This window comes from Octodon degus, unplaced genomic scaffold (assembly GCF_000260255.1).
Source record: "Octodon degus isolate 3935 unplaced genomic scaffold, OctDeg1.0 scaffold00005, whole genome shotgun sequence".
Lineage (NCBI taxonomy): Eukaryota > Metazoa > Chordata > Mammalia > Rodentia > Octodontidae > Octodon > Octodon degus.
The window spans coordinates 33,704,681-33,723,123 of NW_004524581.1; the positions used below are offsets into that span (position 1 = coordinate 33,704,681).

Genomic DNA, 18,443 nt, shown 5'->3' on the forward strand with positions numbered 1-18,443 from the left:
AAAAAAAAAAAAAAAAAGAGTAACATAACCTCCATTTGTTCCTAAAATTCATTCTTCAGTTTTAGAGAACATGAACTTGTCCCAGGTACCTTTTAAGTTGGGAGATCAGTTTTTCTCCCTGTGTCATTTGGAGGTTTCCCTGTATCTGGAGTATCTGTGTGTATTACCTCTGGCCCCACCTGACCCCCTTCACTATTTAGGGGTACCTTCTGACTCCAGGTATTTCCAGGGTTCATTCTCATAAGGAGAAACAGGAGCTGGGGGCAATGAATCTTTTCCAGGAGGGGTTTCGGTGCAAAAAGTCTGCAGGGAAACCTATAAAGAGGAAAACGAGACAGTGAGTTGAAGAAAAGAACTGAATTGATTTTCTCATACATCGAGGGAGGAAGAATGCATGCCTGCTATGTTAATGGAACAGAGCAGGAATATATGTGGAGGGCATTATCTTCAAAGAGGTTAAACCACATAAATCAACAATTACTCTCCCCATCCCCAACTGGATCCTAAAACAAAGACTAATGTTTGTGTTGTTTGGTTTCCTCTGAGACAGGGTTTCACTATGTAATTCAGTCTGGACTTGAATTCATTTTGTAACCCAGGGTGGCCTTCAACTCACAGTGATGCTTCTGCCTCAGCCTCGCAAGTGGGATTACAGGCATGTACCTCCACGGGATTTAACAGGCTAAATGTAAAAGGTTGAAGATAAGGTGTCTGGGTGTCTTTTTTAATCTTATTTATTTGGTACAGGACCTTGTAGCTCAGCTGTAGTGATCCTCTTGTATCAGTCTCCCCAGAGATGGGATTACAGGAACATTTTAAAACAATTTTAAAACCTAGGGGCTGGGGAGATGGCTCAGTAGAATAAGCACTTCCCTGGCAAGCGCAAGGGCCTGAGTTCAATCCCCAGTTCCACCAAAAAAAAAAAATTTTTTTAAAACCTAGCACATAGAGGCCCTAATGTGTTTTGACTCTGTATAGTGTAGAAGGTGAGCACCCAGCGGGGTTGAATCCAAAGTCACTGAGTTGCCCAGGTTTACAAGTTGGAAAGACAACATACCACACAGCATAACAAACTGGAGTCCTAACGCCAGCTTAAAAGCTTCCAGGCCAGTCATTAACTCTACGGTGACCTCTGTCACCAGTCTCAAGTCCCCCTTCAGGGAGTGGCAGCTTGTCCCAAGGCCACTATCTCACCCTGCTCCACCAAGAATCTGCCCTACCCTGATCTACCAAGAATATCCAGAGTGGTGAGTAAAACCTCAATTCAAAGGGCAGAATTAAGCTGAGTGCTGATTAAAAACAGGTTTAAAGACAAAAACAGAAACTGGTTCCTAGGTCCCAAGAATGTATCGTGGCTTTAGTGGGTGACAAATGACAAGGTTATATAAACCGAGGGTCCTTCGATTCGGGGACACTGGGCCATCACACATTTCGACACTATCTTAATGTCTGGTTGTGCGTAACCAAACGGGTAATACCTCTCCACCTAGTTACTTTTTTTTTTTTTTTTTTTTTTTTTTTTTTTTGAGATAGGGTCTGGCTATGCAGTTCAGGCCGGCCTTCAGCTCACTTTTTAGCGCAGGCTGATCTCGAACCCGCAAACCATCCTCCTGCCTCTGCTTCCCGAGTGCTGGGATTACAGGCGGGCGCCATGCCTCCTATTAAGATGGTTACTTCAGGGAAAGGATGACATATATCAGGTTTTTAGCCATCAACTCGAGATTAGCACAGTCGCGCAGCCAGAGTGGCGGTCCTCGGCGTGTTGTCCGCACAGCTGAGGCAGCAGCATGCAGGGAGGGAGCGAAACGAAGACTTGGAGAAAGTATAACGAGTTTGAGGTTTCTACAGAACGCCCTCCAGAAGGAGTTACCTGAACTCCGCTGATACCTCGGAAGTGCGAACGCGCAGGCCGCCGCCAGAGCAGCGTGCGCAGCGCGGACGCCGCCATCTTGACGTGAAGGTTGGCGCCCGCGTCCGGATGCTGACCCGGAAGATCAGCGGCGCCGCAGTGCGGAAGGCGGCCGCGCGTTTGCGTCAGAACGTCAGCGTCCAGGGCGGGGCGCGGGCAGAAGCGAATTTCAACTGCGTCACAATCGAATTAGGCGTCAAAATTGTATTTCTTCTGCACCAGTCACTGTCATTCTTGGAGTCCATACTTAGGCTTGTCTTAGAAGCAATTTTGAGGTCATTTTTCAAGCGGGATCCTCCCACTACGCATGCGCCCGCGGGTTTCTACCAATCCAGGCTAAGAAATGCTCCTGGGGCGGAAGTGGTGGAAGGGGAGGAAAGGGCGGTGGTAGGGTTCTGGTCACGCGCGCGCGTCGCCCGGCTCGGGAAGGAGGCGGAAGCGGGGGCGGGAGGCGCCGGTCACGGCTAGCCAATCCGCTAGCGACTTGTGCTCCGCGTCCACCAATGAGGTCGCGCCTCGCGCACAATGTCTCGCGACAAGGGCGTTTCGCCAGCACGTCTGGGGGCGTTGGGCGGCGTCCTGATATAAAAGACTCCGCCCGCTCGGGCAGCCGCCATTCTGGAATTCGTTTAGAGGTAAGTTTGTGGGTCCTGTACTGTACGGTGGTAGGTTTTTTTGTTTTGTTGTTTTTTTTTTTCTTATTTTGCGTAGGTTCTTGGGCTGGGAAGCCGGATAGGACAGGATCTGGTGGGGAGCCACCGTTTGTCTAAAGCGGCTGAGTTCGGAATGGGGCGCGGAGGTTCCTCGGGAAGAAGATGGTAGCGCGGAGTGTTGTAAAAGAGACCCGTACTGATTCTCTCTCCCCCTTGTGTTCCTTTTACCCCAGGTTTGAATTTTCTCGGAGAAAGACAGGCCGGCCACGAGGAAAACAGAAACGAGCCGCAACAACATCTAAGCCCTTGAAAGGATCCAGAGGGGGGAAAGGGAAACCTGCAGCCACCAGCCCAACAACCACTTGTGTCTTCTGCCCCTGCCCATCTATCTTACCCACCCCACCAGCCCACGCTGCTTGGGACTTGAGATCTGTGGCCGAAGGACCGTCACCACATACTTCAAAAATAATCAACCACCCTCCCTTCCCAAACCCAACCCAATTTATCACTCATCCAGCGTTTACCTTTTTTGCATCCACTCAGAATTTTTTTTCTACGACCCCCCTCCCTAAATGGAGTCGGGTGGGGGGGGAATGAATGCTGAGTTGGCCTTTCTTTTTTAAGAGACTTTTTGATCTAATGAGGCCCCCTAAATAATTGAGTTTTGGGTCCTGGTTGGTTGTTTTATTTTTTCTCCAAATTTTGCCCCCTCCCCCCCTGAGCCCGAGGTGCTGACGTCGCAAAAAAATTGGATAGTAAGTGTCGAATTTTCAAAAACCAGCCTTGCAACAAGAAATCAACGTTTCCCTTGTGAAACCAAAAATAATGAGAGGAAGAAATGAGACCATAGAACAAATGTAGAGCTGGAGAAGGACCAATCCGGTCGCTTGATCTCCATTAAAAAGGGCCTTTGGGTCTAAACAGTCTTGTTTTCTCTCCCCTACCACCTACCTCTTCCCTGCTATGCTGCAGGCAGGAGAGGGTGCAGGGAGGGCCAGCAAGTGAGAATTTTGATGGTTAACCCTTCGTAATCCAGGCAATTTCCAGACTGCCAAAGCATGTGTTTGCTTTTTATAAGGAGGAATGGTTACCTTCCTCTGGGTAGCAGCAGTCTTCAAAAGGGTTAATGAGCTCACATACAAAAGATGGTGGATCTTGTGGCCCAGAAGTCCCACTTCTTTGTGTGTGAGACAAGCAGGGCGCCTTTCAATTTGCCAGACTAATAAGCAATCTGTACATAAAGATTGCAGGGTAAGGAGATGGGCAGGGAAAAGTATTAGCTGACTATGGCTTTAAATGATTGTTAAATCCTCTCAGTTGTAATTTGGTTGGGATATATTGTGTTAAAAAGTAGGCAATCTAGGAATAAAGATTGCAAGACACTTTAGGACAAAATATCAATACATAACAAGATAATCGAGGTAAAGAATGTTGTAATTGTTTCAGATTGCATAGGTAATTTAAAAGCAAAATGATTTAACATTTTAACTTGATACTATTTGGTTGGGGGATAGAGCTAAAATAGAGGGCGGGAAGTTTGGGGAATGTGAAATACAGGAATATAATTTTAAAAGCCATTTAGTGCAATTGAATGCTAGCTTTCTAAAAGATTTGTGTCGTTAAAAGGAATTTTTTTTTCTTCCCTGCTTCAATATGGCGACTTTCCTTGTCCTTTTGTCTTCCAAGCGGCGTTGCAGGTTGTGTCTTGACCCGTTTTCTCCTGTCTTCCCATCTCAACCCTATTTGTTAGGAGGGGGCCAGGTCCTCCCCCCTTCCCTTTATAGGGAAGATGGGGGTGGTCGATGGTAACACTTGAAGCTCAGTTGCAATTCAGTTCTTGCCCGCTGAAAATTGTTCTTTGAAATATTTTAATTGTTTTATTTTTATTATGCTAATTCAAAATAAGTCATTATTTAGAGTGGGGGCGGTCTGCGCTTTTTTTCATTTTTCTTTTTTGAAGACTTGTAATTGTAGCTACTGCCCGAGCACTTTCTCAGTTGAGTCCTCGCCTCTACAAAATGGCCGCCTCCTTTGTTGTTTTCTCCCTCTGCCATCTTGAGCTTGGGGCCGCCCCAGCCCTTGGTGAGGGGAGGAGCCGCCCGGGGTGGTGAGGTAACCGGCTTCGTCTGCACCCTCGGCTCCGCCCCTCAGCTCTGCAGCTCTGTCAGCCTCCCTAGCGCTTTGCAGTTAGGGAGAAGACCTTTTCCTCGTTTTGATGTAATCTTGTGAAATCCTTTCTCCTTAAGGGAGAAAGCCTACGGGAATTAGCTTTCCTGCCTGACCCGCTCCTGAGTGGCTCTAGTTTTCATGTTTTAACAACCAATCTGTTGCTTTGTATTTTAATCTTTCTCCACTCATCACCACTGCTTTGGAAGTGCAGCCTTTTCCTGTTGCCCAAGGTTAAAACTAGTCAGACCTCACCTGTACTTTAAGGCTGGGGGCTTCTGAGGGTGTGTGTTGTGTACGTGTGCTGTAGGAGCCTGAGGGAAGGGTTGGAACTAGACAGTGGGGCCTAACGACCCTGAGCTGTGACAGTTCTGCTTGGGAACTCGGCCTCAAGCTTCCTGCTTTTGGTTGCTTTTTGTTGAGAATCTGGGGGCGGGAGGGGAATACTTTGAGAACTCTCTTCTAAGTCCCCCTTGCTCCCACTCTAGCGGGGGTAAACTCTTGTGTCCAGTGCTTTGTCACGGTCTCCAGTGCTTAGCTCCTGCACACTGGTACTAGGATGAGAAGTGAATCTTTAGGAAAGGAGGCGGCAGTTGTAAACTCAAGGCAGGGGGAGTCAAGCTACGGTTTCTGGTAAGCAAAACATTTCTGGTATTACATTTCACGACCCTCGTTTCTTTTTCCAAAGAGCCACCTTTTTTGAATTTCCTTTTCCTTCCCTCCTAAAAGAATTCCTGTAAAGCTGTAATGGAAATCAGTGCCCTTCTCGTGCTGTCCCTGTGCAGGGCCATGGCAGTGGGTGCATGCTGACAGCTAGGCCCTGTCTGAGGGTGGCTCTGGGTTGCAGCTCTTTTCTTAGCCCTCTTCCCCCCCCCCTTCATCTTACCAGACTCCATATACTACTTATTTTTTAAAGTCCTTTATTGAAGCCTGGAGTGTCTAGGAGCTGTTTTGTACAGCTGACCTGGGGTAATCTGGGGGAGACTTAGAGCTGGCTAATTTTCTCCTGGGTGTGGAGTCTCAGTGACTTATGTGTTGGGTGGCGGGACTCTTCCACATGTCTATTGACCACAAGTTTTTTTATCTTTTAAGCAGTTTGCCCTGTGCCTCTGCAGCCTATCTACCTTTGGAGCTGAACATCCCACCCACTGGGGTTTCTGGTCTCTAGTGATCAGGGATGGATTAATAAAAGAAGATCTTCCTTACATGTGGGAGATGGAAAGCAAAGTCTGCTTAGGGAAAACATCCATCTGGAGAAGCTGACCTGAGTGGTCAGCTTGCCACTCTCGGGTTTGTTTTGTTTTTTTGAGGCAGTGGCTGTACTGCAGGCTGCCCTTAAGCTCACTTTGCAGCGCAGGCTATAGCAATCCCCCTGCCTCAACCTCCCAAGTGCTGGGGTTATAAGTGTGTGCCATCATGCTGAGCCAGAATTCAGAAATCTTCCCTATGTGTGGCAATGGCATATGTGATTTTACATCTTTGTTGCAAACCAAATAAGGTTTTGAGGTAGTCACATACCAGACTTTTTTTTTGAGTGTCTTCCAGGCCTCAGCCTCCTTAGTGCTGGGATTACAGGCATGTACCACCAGGCCCACCTTCGTTTCAGAATGACTTGAGGGTAGGTACTTGCACTTCAGAGGAAACTTAGGTCCTGCAAATCACCTGAGACATAATCCAGTGCGCTGCTGAGTGCTTGGGACGGGCTGGAACGCAGGAACAAAGCGCCCCCACGTGCAGGCGTGCCAAGGCCTCTAGAGTAACGTGAAAGGCTCCTGTGTCGCTGTTAGGACATAGCTGGGAGCAGCTCTGTAAAGGGCTTTGGCTTGCCCAGAGTTTTTTCCTGAGCCAATGCTTTCCTGTTTCATTGTGGGTATATAACTGGTTTCATTACCCCTCAAGTGCAGTGGAGGCAGGAGGAAGACTTGCGCCCCAGTGAGTGGTGGGAAATCCCACTGCTTTGTGGGCCTTCGCCTGAGTCGCTAGAAGCCTGGCTCTCTAGCCAGGGGCTGTGTGCTGCCCCCATAGGTGCCACGGTTGCCCAGCCGAGCACATCCTGGGTCCTGTGAGGCTCCAGGAGGCTTAGGTTCCAGGCTCCAGGACACAGCCCCTGTCTGTGGTCACCTCAAGTGCCACCTCTGGGCCTGCCCTGGGAATTCTGTGCTCTGCTTTTCTCTCCACTTGAGAGCCTGGGAACTTCTTTTGAATGTCCCTTGAAATAAAGAGGTTGCAGGGTAACACTTAGGGTTCTTAGTTAAATGAAGGGAAAAGGAAAGCCTCTGTGAGAAAGTCCACTTAAAACTATCACATGACTTTCCATTAGAGTTCCAAAATGATACTAGGATTGAAATTTTTGTTCTGTTTTGTCTCCTAGCTTCCAACTGTGATGTCTTTTATTCCAGCATATCTATACAATGGGGGTGGCAGAGTGTCTGGGTCCCGTTTCCAGCAGAGGGCAGTGGACCCAGCTCCGTACTGATTGGTCCGTTGGCCTTACAAGAATGGCTTTCTCTCAGCTCCCTCTTCAGCTGGAGCGGGAATTCTCCAAGCTTGCATTTTTTCAGCCTGGGTTTGAATCAGCCAGAGTTGGCTGGGTTCAGGGGGCCCGGTATGAAATGTTTAATTCATGGCTTTTTTTATCAAATTGTTTATATTTTGCTTTGGAATAATGGTGTATGTATGTTTGTGTAGACAGTTTAAAAATCAGACTCGATTGCTTCTGATATATGATCTTGGACCTATTTGCTGCTTCTCTAGTCTTAAGCATGAGGTCTTTTATACCTCTGTCATATCTTTGTGTCTCTTAGTTTTCTGTATCACTGTAGAGTTTCTCCCTGCTTGGGAAAATCCCTTCTCCCTGTGCCTGTAGTACCTACCTTGTTTCCTTCGGTGGCTTTGGCTCACAAGCCTCTAATCTTTTCTGGTGTTCTATTGAATGTCCTTGGATCTCAGGTGCCACTTGCCCTTGAGGCTTTGGGGCGGCAGGGACAGCACAGTCGCCCAGACGTTTTCCCCTCATAGCATGTGAGCCCCCAGCTGCTTGCCTAGGTGATCAAGACCTCCATGCCTAGGGCTTGACTTGCTCAGCAGAGGACCAATAGGTTAAGGTTTGGGTGTGTTTTTTTTTTGATTTAAGAACATAAGTAATTGATGTGAATTATCTTACATGTCTTCCTAAATTGCCCTACAAACTTTGAACGTTTCCAGTATTCTCTTGAATGGTTTTCCCTCTGGCCTTTGTGGCGCTCCGGGTTTGCTCCTGCACAGACTAGTCGTTGTGGTAAAGCGCTGACTTTCTGCTCCCCTGGGGTTGCTTCTGTGGTCTGCTCGGTGCCACCTTGCTGTGCAGCGTGAGCCTCGCTGCTCAGACACAGACCTTGCCGCATGGCTTCCCTTGCTGGTCCTCAGAGGCCTACGCTGTGGGGCAGTGTGGATGAAGTGCCAGTCAGAACCACACTGAGCCTAAGTTGTCTCCCTAGAAGTTTGGTTCTGGCCTACAAAATTGCTTCATACTTCTGTCCCTTCTGTTAAAACGGTTTAGTTTCTGATGAACTCCTTTTCCATCCTAACATGCAGCAACTGTTTAAAATCCATAGCACTTTGCCAACCTTTGATTTCTTGTCAGTGCCATATATTTCAGTTATAAGGTCTTGCAGGTGAGTGGAGGTCAGGTTTGCATCTCGCCTTGGACGGCAAACTTTTTAACTGCAACAATAAAGCATATGTAGCATTGAGTGAGGAATAGCTGTCCAGGGCTTAGAGGACCTGTTTACTTTGTATCTTTTTTTTTTTTTTTTTTTTTTGGCCATTTCTGGGTGCTTTCATCAGATCTTCAAATGTTATCTTCCCCTCTATCACCTGTCACTTCAGCTGACACAATGTGCCCCTTATGATTTTGACACCTACAGGGTTAAGATAAAAGGAAATTGACTCTTGTAGAGACATTTAGCCTAAGCACCTAAGATTGATACAGTTCTTACCAACCCAGACTTCTTTCCAGGCCAAAGGTGTCAATGACAAAGAAAATGGCTCATAATAAGCCGTACCATGCAAGTTGAATATCCTCCCTTAGAAACCTGAACTTGGCTTTAGTGTCATCTTGTGAAACCCAGCGGTCTCAGAAGGGGTGCAAGGGGAGGGGGCAGGTGTGCTCCCTGCCCGCCCCCTAGGGCCTTGGCATTCCGTGCTGTGCTCACCTTGTGCTTAACTGGCTAGAGCTATTTTCTTAGTAGTGATGATGTATAAATAAAACTAGGCCTTTACTTACCTAGAAAAGTATAACAATAAAATAGCTGAATGTAGTTAATTTAAAAATACAATCAGGTACTATCTTTTGTCAAATACTGTGATGGGATTTATGAGAGGGCTTACTGGGATTGTCCTTCCATTTATTCTGTGGATTTATTTTGTTCTCAGAAACCAAGATCATGGGTTCTGGCCCCATAGACCCCAAAGAACTTCTCAAGGGTCTGGACAGCTTCCTAACCCGAGATGGGGAAGTCAAGAGTGTTGATGGGATTTCCAAGATCTTCAGGTGAGCCTGTGCCTTGTTCCTGTTTGTTGTGAGCAGAGGGTTCTGGGTGTTCTCTGTGGCCCAGCAGAGTCCTGGAGGAGGGAGGGCAGGCAAATGAAGAGAAAAGGTCTCAGAGCCCCTGACCCTAGGATAAGTGACAGAAGCTGGGACAAGGACACATCCACAGTCTCAGGAGTTACACTGGAAAGAACAGCACAGCCTGCTGACAGATTTTTGGGTCTGTTGTGAGTCACATACCACCATCCAGAACATATTTCTTCTGGAGATCCTCCATGTTCCAGGGAAAAGCACATCTCCAAGCTGTTTTTCACAGGCTGTGGAGGGTAGTTGCAAGCCCCGGACTCAGTGCCAGAGGCAGCGTCACATGTGTCCTGGTGGGAACAGTGGTGCTCCTCTCCCCATGGCTGTGCTCCTTCCCCCTGGGGTTTCCAGGTTGCTCTGGAGCAACCCCAGCAGCCACAGACCCTGCCACGGTGAGAGGAGCGCTCTGCCCCTCTGACTCGATCCTGTCTTCCACAGTCTGATGAAGGAAGCACGAAAGATGGTGAGTCGGTGCACGTACCTGAACATCCTGCTCCAAACCCGGTCGTCTGAAATACTAATCAAGTGAGTGGGGAGCAGGGGCAGGTGTAGCATGGGGGCCCTAGGCGTAGCATGGGGACCCTAGGCACAGCTTGGGGGCCAGTTGGGAACCCCAGAGGGCTGTTAGAAGTTCTGCTCCTACCCACCTCCAGGTTTATTGATGTAGGCGGCTACAAGCTTCTTAACAACTGGCTGACGTATTCCAAGACAACCAACAACATCCCCCTCCTGCAGCAGATCCTGATGACCCTCCAGCACCTGCCACTCACTGTGGACCATCTCAAGCAGGTACCTGCAGAGTTACCTCTCCCTTTTGGGTCATCCGACAGGCGAGACCACACTACTGTTCTGTGAGGACTTGGGCCTGGGAGGTGGAAGGACAGAATAAACTCTTTGGAGTGAATTTAGAATCAGAAGATGTGGCTTTGCATTATTTCCTGTAATAGGTGTGTAGCTTGGGGCACCACATATATCTTAGTCTCAGTTTTTACACCTATAAAATGGGAGTAATTAATACTTACTGAAGGGGGGTCATTCAGAAATATGAGGCTGTCTTCCAAGGTTTGTAGTGGTGGCCTTGTCTCTCTGTGGTGCCCACTGTAGGGCTGAGAGCAAGCCGAGCGCCCAGGGCAGTCTGCCCCGCAAGCCTTGTTCCCCTAGCACTTACTGTTCTGCCGCTGTCTCTCGTAGAACAACACAGCCAAGCTGGTGAAGCAGCTGAGCAAGTCGAGCGAGGATGAAGGTAGGCTTGGCCCGTGCCTGTCCTGTTGCCCCCTCTCCCCATCCCTTCCTCTCTCTACCTCACCTTGCTTTTACTTTCTTTGAAAAATCATAGTTGTAGCTGGGCGTGGAGGCTCACACCTGTGATGCCAGCACTGGGGAAGCTGAGGCAGGAGGATCATGAGCTCAGGGCCAGTCTGAACTGCATAGGGAGACCCTGTTTCCTAAAGACAAATGAATAAGAAAAGCACTAAGTTACTGCTCCACCACTTGAGTGACACGCACCTTCCCCCTGCAGAGCTGCGGAAGCTGGCCTCAGTGCTCGTCAGTGACTGGATGGCCGTCATCCGCTCCCAGAGCAGCGCACAGCCTGCCGGTAAGGCTGGGCCCAGGCGGCTTCTGCCTGTGAGCGCGGGCTGTGGGGCACCTTCACCTGCTGCACCTCAGAATCTTCATCTTCTAAATGAAACTCTCTTCTACACCAGAGAAAGATAAAAAGAAACGCAAAGAGGAGGGGAAGAGCCGAGCCACGCCTCCTGAGCGCCCTCTGGCTGAGGTGAAGGCTGAAGCCCGGGCTGAAGAGGCACCAGAGAAGAAGAGGGAGAAGCCCAAGTCTCTGCGGACCACTGCCCCCAGTCATGCCAAGTTCCGCTCCACTGGTGAGCAGCCTGGCTGGGCTTAGGGTGTGGAAGGGGAGCAACGGGTTGTGGAGCTGGGGGGAGGCCGAGCTCCACTGTCCTCTGTCCCCAGGACTTGAGCTGGAGACGCCGTCCCTGGTGCCTGTAAAGAAGAACGCCAGCACCGTGGTGGTCTCGGACAAGTACAACCTGAAGCCCATCCCCCTGAAGCGCCAGAGGTATGGCCTCGGGCGGGTCCGAGGTACTGGGGGGATCAGGGCTGAGCATTGTTACTAACCGCTGTCGCTGTCCTTTCCACAGTGCCACAACTGCACCGGGAGACGTGGTCCCCCCTGCAGAGAAGAAGTACAAACCCCTCAACACGACCCCCAATGCCACCAAGGAGATCAAAGTGAAGATCATCCCGCCCCAGCGTGAGTCCCAAGCTATGGCCCCTGGTTCCGGAGCCCACTCCTCTCCTGGGACAGGGAGGGTTCTGTCCTTTTGGTGCTCTGACTTGGCTTAGCCTCCTTGGGCCCTTTGGTTTCTGCACCTCCAGAGCTCTCCTTGCAGGATGATGCCAGAGGGGAGGTCAGGCAGAGGTGTGGTCTCCTGGGCCTCGTTCCAGCCACAGCCTGGGCCTGCCTGCCAGGGCTTTGGGGAGCAGGATCGAAGAGGGTGTCCAACTCCTCCCTCCCCTCCTTCCGCAGCTATGGAGGGTCTGGGCTTTCTGGATGCTCTCAATTCAGCCCCTGTCCCGGGCATCAAAATTAAGAAGAAGAAGAAGGTGCTGTCACCGACTGCTGCCAAGGTATGGGCCCCAAGAAGTGGGGCTCAGTGGGGTGCGTGTTAAAGAGAGCTGGGCCCTGGCCTTGTTGGGACAGCGGTGGGGGCGTTGAGTTCCAGTACAGTCCAGGGACCAAGACTGAGTCAGAGGAAATGGCCTTGAGCGTGACCCCTGGGCAGCGCCTCACCTGCGTCTTCTTCCCTAACAGCCCAGCCCCTTTGAGGGGAAGACGAGCACGGAGCCCAGCACAGCCAAACCTTCATCACCAGAGCCAGCCCCGCCTTCCGAGGCCATGGATGTGGACCGGCCTGGCACCCCAGTGCCGCCTGTGGAAGTCCCGGAGCTCATGGACACAGGTAACCTAGGAACCCGCTTGGGCTGGGCTTCTGAAAGGAGGGGGCTGGACCTGAAACCTCTGCTGTTTGCAGCTTCTCTGGAGCCCGGAGCTCTGGACACACGGCCAGTGGAGAGCCCTGGGGAGCCCGGGCAGCTGACGCGGAAGGGCCGGAAACGCAAGACCGTGACGTGGCCCGAGGAGGCCAAGCTGAGGGAGTATTTCTACTTTGAGCTGGATGAGACAGAGCGGGGTGAGCAGCCATGCTGATGCTGGGGTTGGGCCTGGTGGGGCCAGGGACTGGGCCGGGCTCACCTTCTCTGCGCTTCCCCTGTCCTCAGTAAATGTGAATAAAATCAAGGACTTCGGTGAGGCAGCCAAGAGGGAGATACTGTCAGATCGGCACGCGTTTGAGACGGCCCGGCGTCTGAGCCATGACAGCATGGAGGAGAAGGTGCCCTGGGTGTGCCCCCGGCCGCTGGCACTGCCCTCCCCGCTCGTCACTCCTGGGAGCAACAGCCAGGAGCGGTACATTCAAGCTGAGCGGGAGAAGGGGATCCTGCAGGAACTCTTCCTGAACAAGGAGAGGTGAGTAGCCGGGCAGGTGCCGCTCAGGGACGCGGAGCGCGGGGGCCATCGGCAGCAGTGTGCGTTCCTAGGCGCCGAGACGGGTGGGCGCAGAGGGTGTGGTGGTCAGGGCTGGCAGAGTGACACACCTCTTCTCTCTCCATGGCCTGCGCTCTTCTGGCAGCCCTCACGAGCCGGACCCCGAGCCCTATGAGCCCATCCCCCCGAAGCTCATCCCCCTAGATGAGGTGAGTGTGGGCGTGGTGGGGCCTGGTCTCCTGAGTGCCTGGCATTCTTTCCCAGACCCTGATCCCTCTCCTCCCCCTTGCCAGGAGTGCTCCATGGATGAGACCCCCTATGCTGAGGCACTGGAGCCCGGGGGTCCGGGCGGCTCTCCCGATGGTGTGGCTGGCTCTAAGCTGCCTCCGGTGCTGGCCAACCTGATGGGGAGCATGGGTGCCGGAAAGAGTCCCCAGGGCCCTGGTGGAGGTGGCATCAACGTGCAGGAGATCCTCACCTCCATCATGGGCAGCCCCAACAGCCACCCCCCAGAGGAGCTGCTGAAGCAGCCAGACTACTCAGACAAGCTCAAGCAGATGCTGGGTGAGTGCCTCGTGTGCTCATGGGCCAGGCAGGAAGGGACGAGAAGCCCTGCGGGGCACCCAAGGGCCAGTGGGCACAGTGCGGGGAGCCTGCCACCCTGCTGGCCCCTTCTGATCTTTGTTTCATTGCTTTTGTGCACAGTGCCACACGGACTCCTTGGTCCTGGCCCCATAGCCAACGGCTTCCCACCAGGAGGCCCTGGGGCCCCCAAGGGAATGCAGCACTTTGCCCCCGGGCCGGGGGCTCCCATGCCAGGTAGGTGGGGTGCGGGTCTTTTAGCATAGGCACAGTGGACAGTGGAGGGGACGAGGTCTGGTTAGGAGTGGCAGTTTGGGTGCATGGGCAGCTGACGCATCTTCTTCGTCTTCCCTAACAGGTCCCCATGGAGGGCCCGGTGGACCTGTGGGCCCGCGCCTCTTGGGTCCTCCCCCACCACCCCGTGGGGGTGACCCCTTCTGGGATGGCCCAGGTGACCCCATGCGAGGCGGCCCTATGCGAGGGGGTCCAGGTCCTGGTCCTGGACCATACCATCGAGGCAGAGGTGGCCGCGGAGGCAATGAGCCCCCTCCACCTCCTCCTCCATTCCGAGGAGCCAGAGGAGGTCGATCTGGAGCAGGCCCCCCAAATGGACGTGGGGTTCCCGGCGGAGGCATGGTTGGAGGCGCTGGGCATCGGCCCCATGAAGGCCCCAGTGGAGGCATGGGTGGGGGCAGTGGACATCGGCCCCATGAAAGCCCCGGCAGTGGCATGGGCAGTGGCAGTGGACATCGGCCGCATGACGGCCCTGGCAGTGGTATGGGTGGTGGCAGTGGACATAGACCCCACGAAGGCCCTGGACATGGGGGACCCCACAGTCACAGGCCACATGATGTCCCTGGTCACCGAGGCCATGACCACCGAGGTCCACCTCCTCACGAGCATCGTGGCCATGATGGCCCTGGCCACGGAGGAGGGGGCCACCGTGGGCACGATGGAGGCCACAGCCATGGAGGAGGTGAGGTGCTTGCTACCTGTTCCCAGGGAATTTGGTGTTAGGAGTGGGGGTGGGGGGCATGAGTCGGGGTGGGGGCAGCCTCACCTGCGTGGCAGGCCCTGTGCCCCACAACCACTCTTGCTGACCTCACACCTTATGCCTACAGACATGTCAAATCGTCCCGTCTGCCGACACTTTATGATGAAGGGCAACTGCCGCTATGAGAACAACTGTGCCTTCTACCACCCAGGAGTCAACGGGCCCCCCTTGCCCTAGGGCCTGCCACCTGGCATCGGCCGAGCTCCGTCACCCGTTATGGCTTCTGTGAGGCCAAGTCCCCCGCCCCAGCTGGGGAGAAGCCGGCCAGCCCTCAGTCTCCCCTGCGTGGTCCAGCTTTCTCACCACTGGCACGTGTCTGTGTACATATTTCCCTCACTCCAGGGAGGTGAGACCGTCCATGTCCTGGCTCTAGACTGCTGGCAGAGAGGCCCAGCCAGCTTCACTCTGGGCCCGCCTGGCCCTCCATTGCCCCTCTGCCTGAGCACCTGGAGCTGGCCCCGGCTGCACGTACCCACCTGTCGGGGTCCTCACGTGCACAGACTGACGTGGGACCCATGGCAGTCCTGGGGTCACCATGTTCCTCTGGGGCTAGGGCACGGGAGGGTTGCTGCACATCCTGCTGCACTGAGCGCTCTGCCAGGCTGGTGTGAGCTCCAAAACCAGCACCCCACCCCTGTGGCCACAGACGTGGGCTCTAAGCCACCCCCAGGGGAACCTGCACCTGCTAGGCTCGGTGACGGTATCAGTCAGCGTCTAGGGCCGGACACTTCTTAGGACACTGGGAGGCCTGCTTTCCATCAGCTCGGCACGCACTGGCGAAGGTCGTGCTGCAGACTGCCGGCAGAGCCAGCTGCTCCTCCTGTCCTCTCCCGCCCGTTGGCATCAGTTGTTTTCTATGAAAACAGTAAATTGGTTGGGTTTTGTGCAGGGTCTTGGGTTAGAACCACAATGGATTTGAGGATGAATATTTTCTTTTTCTTTTGGTTTTGTATATTTTGTACATTAATAAACAGTGGAAAGAGAAGCAGCCTATTTAACCCCTTGTGTGTGTATGCTTTTGTTGCCCACTACTGTGGACGCAGCAGGGCAGCCCTGCAGAGCCCCTCAGCCCTCGGGGAGCCCACACTGGCTCTGCTCGCGGTCGGGGCTAGTTCTGATGAGGGGCTGGTGCACCCCCACTGCCTGTGTGTGCCAGGCTCCCGAGCACCTCCGGAGTGCATCTAAAGCAATGGAAGGGGCTGGTGAGATGGCTCAGTGGTCTAAAGCACCTACTTAGAACAAGCTAAACAAAGCAGAGGGACCGCGGTTCAATCCCCAGCACCACATGCCAGCCAGCCCTGCCTCCTGGTGGGCTGAGCTGGCCACACACATACACACACAAATAAATAAATAAAATTTAAAAAAAAAAATTTAAAGCAATGGAAGTTGTGTAGACAACAGTAGCTCCTCAGTTCATAACTTTTTTTTTTTTTTAATTTTAGGGAAAGGTCTATAGGGTGTTCAGGGTCTCACTACTAGATCAGACTGTTAGTGATCTGCTTGTTTACAGCCTCCCAAATGCTGGGATTACAGTGCACACCACCACAACCAGTCTCAGTTGCTGGCTCAGTGCAACCCGGAGGGGGGGGGGCAGCACCGCAGACCTGGGGATCGAACCCTGGCCCCTGCGCCTGCTTGCAGGCCCTTTAATCTGCTGAGCTATTTGGCTGGCCCTGCTACACTTGATTCTTTTTTTTTTTTTTCAGAACCGGGATTGAACTCAGGCCGTTGTGCTTGCCAGGCAAGTGCTCATTCCACTGAGCCATCTCCCCGGCCCTGGCTACTTGATTCTTTTATTTTATTTTATTTTATTTTATTATGTGTGTGTGTGTGTGTGTGTGTGTGTGTGTGTGTGGCCAGCTCAGCCCACCAGGGGACGGGGCTGGCTGGCATGTGGTGCTGGGGATTGAACCGCGGTCCCTGTGCTTTGCTAAGCTCCTTCTAAGTAGGTGCTTTAGACCACTGAGCCATCTCCCCGGCCCTGGCTACTTGATTCTTAATGTGAACAGGGCAAGAACCAAATCTAATTTCCCTGTAAGGTGAACATTAAATCTAACCATGCAATTTGTTTTCATTCAACTCAAGTTTGCAGCCAGAATCATGAAAAGAATTAAGTTTATGAAGCGAGGCCTCAGTGTGTGTGTGCTTCAGGGGACAATGACAAGTCCTCATGTGTAGCTCAGCTTATTTTTCCTTGAGGCTCTTGGCTGTTGCATTCAAGACCTCTGCACTGGGGCTGGTGAGATGGCTCAGTGGTCTAAAGCACCTACTTAGAACAAGCTTAGCAAAGCACAGGGACCGCGGTTCAATCCCCCAGCACCACATGACAGCCAGCCCCGCCCCCTGGTGGGCTGAGCTGGCCACACACACACAAATTAAAAAAAAAAAAAAAAAGATCTCTGCACTGAGTTACATCTCCAGGCCCTTTTGTTTGGCATGGGGTCATGGCAAGCTCTTATTTGCTGAGCAGGCCCTGCTCAGATGTCTATGACCCCCAGACACAGAGGCCCCTTGTGCTGTGACATCCATGGAGCAGCCAGGGATGCAGAGACGACTCCGTGCCTGACAAGCCCAGCCCGGACAACCCAGAAACTTAGAGACCCTCTCAGAAATTGAGATAGAAATTCTGGGTTCAATCCCCAGTAGTGTTTGCGGCGTACAGGCAGATGGAGCTGCACACTGCTAGAGGTGGCCATGGAGAACGCGAGGGCAAAGGGAAACTCAACCCGCTTGTCCCAAAAAAGTGACCCTGCCGAGGGTAAGCCGGTCTGCTGCTAGATGTGGAGTAAAATAAACTTTAGTTCTTTAGGACAAGTATTATATTTAAGACCTGATGATGGAATGAGAGTCCTGGGGAGGTGGGAGGTTTTGAGGACCACACAGAGCAAGAGGATCAACTTTAGGAAGTGACAGTTCTTGCCCTGTATTCCAGGCTGGAATGCACGACGTTCCTGCCTCTGCTCCCGAGTGCTTGGGTTACAGGTGCACACTCCCACCTCTGGGGACTTCTAGTCTTGAGAGCAGAACAGTGTATCACATCGCAGGGCTGGAGCACAGATGGAGACGGGGCTGTTGGGGTTTGGATTCTTTAACTGCCTGGCGGCCGTATCACCCTAACAGCCTGCATGAGCGGCAGGGCGTGGGGACCCCACCTGGCCGCACCTACAGTTCAGCAGCAGGTCTGGGGATAGGTCCCAAGAATTCACCCTCTCCCCAAGCGCCCAGGTGCTAAAGACCTGACTGCTAAGCACCGCGGCAGTCATTTCTGCCACCAGCCACAGGGGGCAACACCTGCTGGGGCTCTCTGGACTAGTGTACCACCAGCACCCGGAGCTGGCTTTCCCCAGGAGACCAGGACAGGTGGGCCCAAGAGGATATCTAAGGACCCATGGAAAGAAAACACCGAGGAGCTGGGGAGATGCTCAGTACAATAGGTGCTTGCTTGGCAAGCCCAAGGGCCTGAGTTCAATCCCGGGTCCTGCCAAAAAAAAAAAAAAAAGGGCAGGCTCAGCTGAAAAAAACTGATCAAATCTCTCCCAATGTAGTGGCCTTAACTTTATTTCCAGTGCCTGCTTCTAGCTTAGTTCCTGAGATAAGTCCCAAAAAGCTTCGCTTTGGGCTGGTGAGATAGCTCAGTGGTCTAAAGCGCCTGCTTAGGCAAGCTTAGCCAAGCATGCAGGAACCTCAGTTCGATCCCCAGCACCACATGCCATGCCAGCCCCACCTCCAGGATGGACTGAGCTGACCATTAAAAAAAAAGAAAAGAGTTGTTTGATAATAACAATAAGCTTTTCTTCTGGATGGTTAACCTAAGTTTGCAGACCAAAATTAGAGAAAAAGGAGGGCTACAAGGAAAGCCAACATTTTGGCCCTAGCCTTCTAAGGTCAATTAAGACTCAGGA

At 52.3% G+C, this 18,443-nt stretch overlaps 2 protein-coding genes and 1 long non-coding RNA gene across 3 annotated transcripts in view; 2 read left to right on the plus strand and 1 right to left on the minus strand.

The window, feature by feature from the left end:
* Mrps18b (mitochondrial ribosomal protein S18B) overlaps positions 1–2,220 on the minus strand; it is a 9,264-nt gene extending 7,044 nt beyond the window's left edge. The window contains exons 1-2 of the mRNA XM_004624509.2: positions 1,871–2,220; positions 207–315 (exon numbers count right to left, since the gene is read on the minus strand). Coding sequence (XP_004624566.1) covers positions 207–315; positions 1,871–1,948 — 187 coding nt within the window. The 5' untranslated portion in view covers positions 1,949–2,220. The remainder of the gene's footprint in view (positions 1–206; positions 316–1,870) is intronic.
* Positions 871–18,443, plus strand: part of LOC111818338 — a 26,579-nt gene continuing 9,006 nt past the window's right edge. The window contains exons 1-2 of the long non-coding RNA XR_002822361.1: positions 871–906; positions 17,445–17,447. This is a non-coding gene — a long non-coding RNA (uncharacterized LOC111818338). The remainder of the gene's footprint in view (positions 907–17,444; positions 17,448–18,443) is intronic.
* On the plus strand, positions 2,392–15,533 carry Ppp1r10 (protein phosphatase 1 regulatory subunit 10). Its single transcript, XM_004624342.2, has 19 exons — positions 2,392–2,544; positions 2,796–3,317; positions 9,142–9,259; positions 9,779–9,865; positions 9,994–10,129; positions 10,532–10,583; positions 10,860–10,937; positions 11,047–11,220; positions 11,312–11,417; positions 11,500–11,612; positions 11,889–11,989; positions 12,174–12,321; positions 12,394–12,552; positions 12,641–12,887; positions 13,051–13,114; positions 13,199–13,469; positions 13,611–13,724; positions 13,846–14,463; positions 14,609–15,533. Exons 3-19 carry the CDS (start codon positions 9,153–9,155, stop codon positions 14,716–14,718), a joined length of 2,685 nt encoding a protein of 894 aa, XP_004624399.1. The 5' UTR covers positions 2,392–2,544; positions 2,796–3,317; positions 9,142–9,152; the 3' UTR covers positions 14,719–15,533.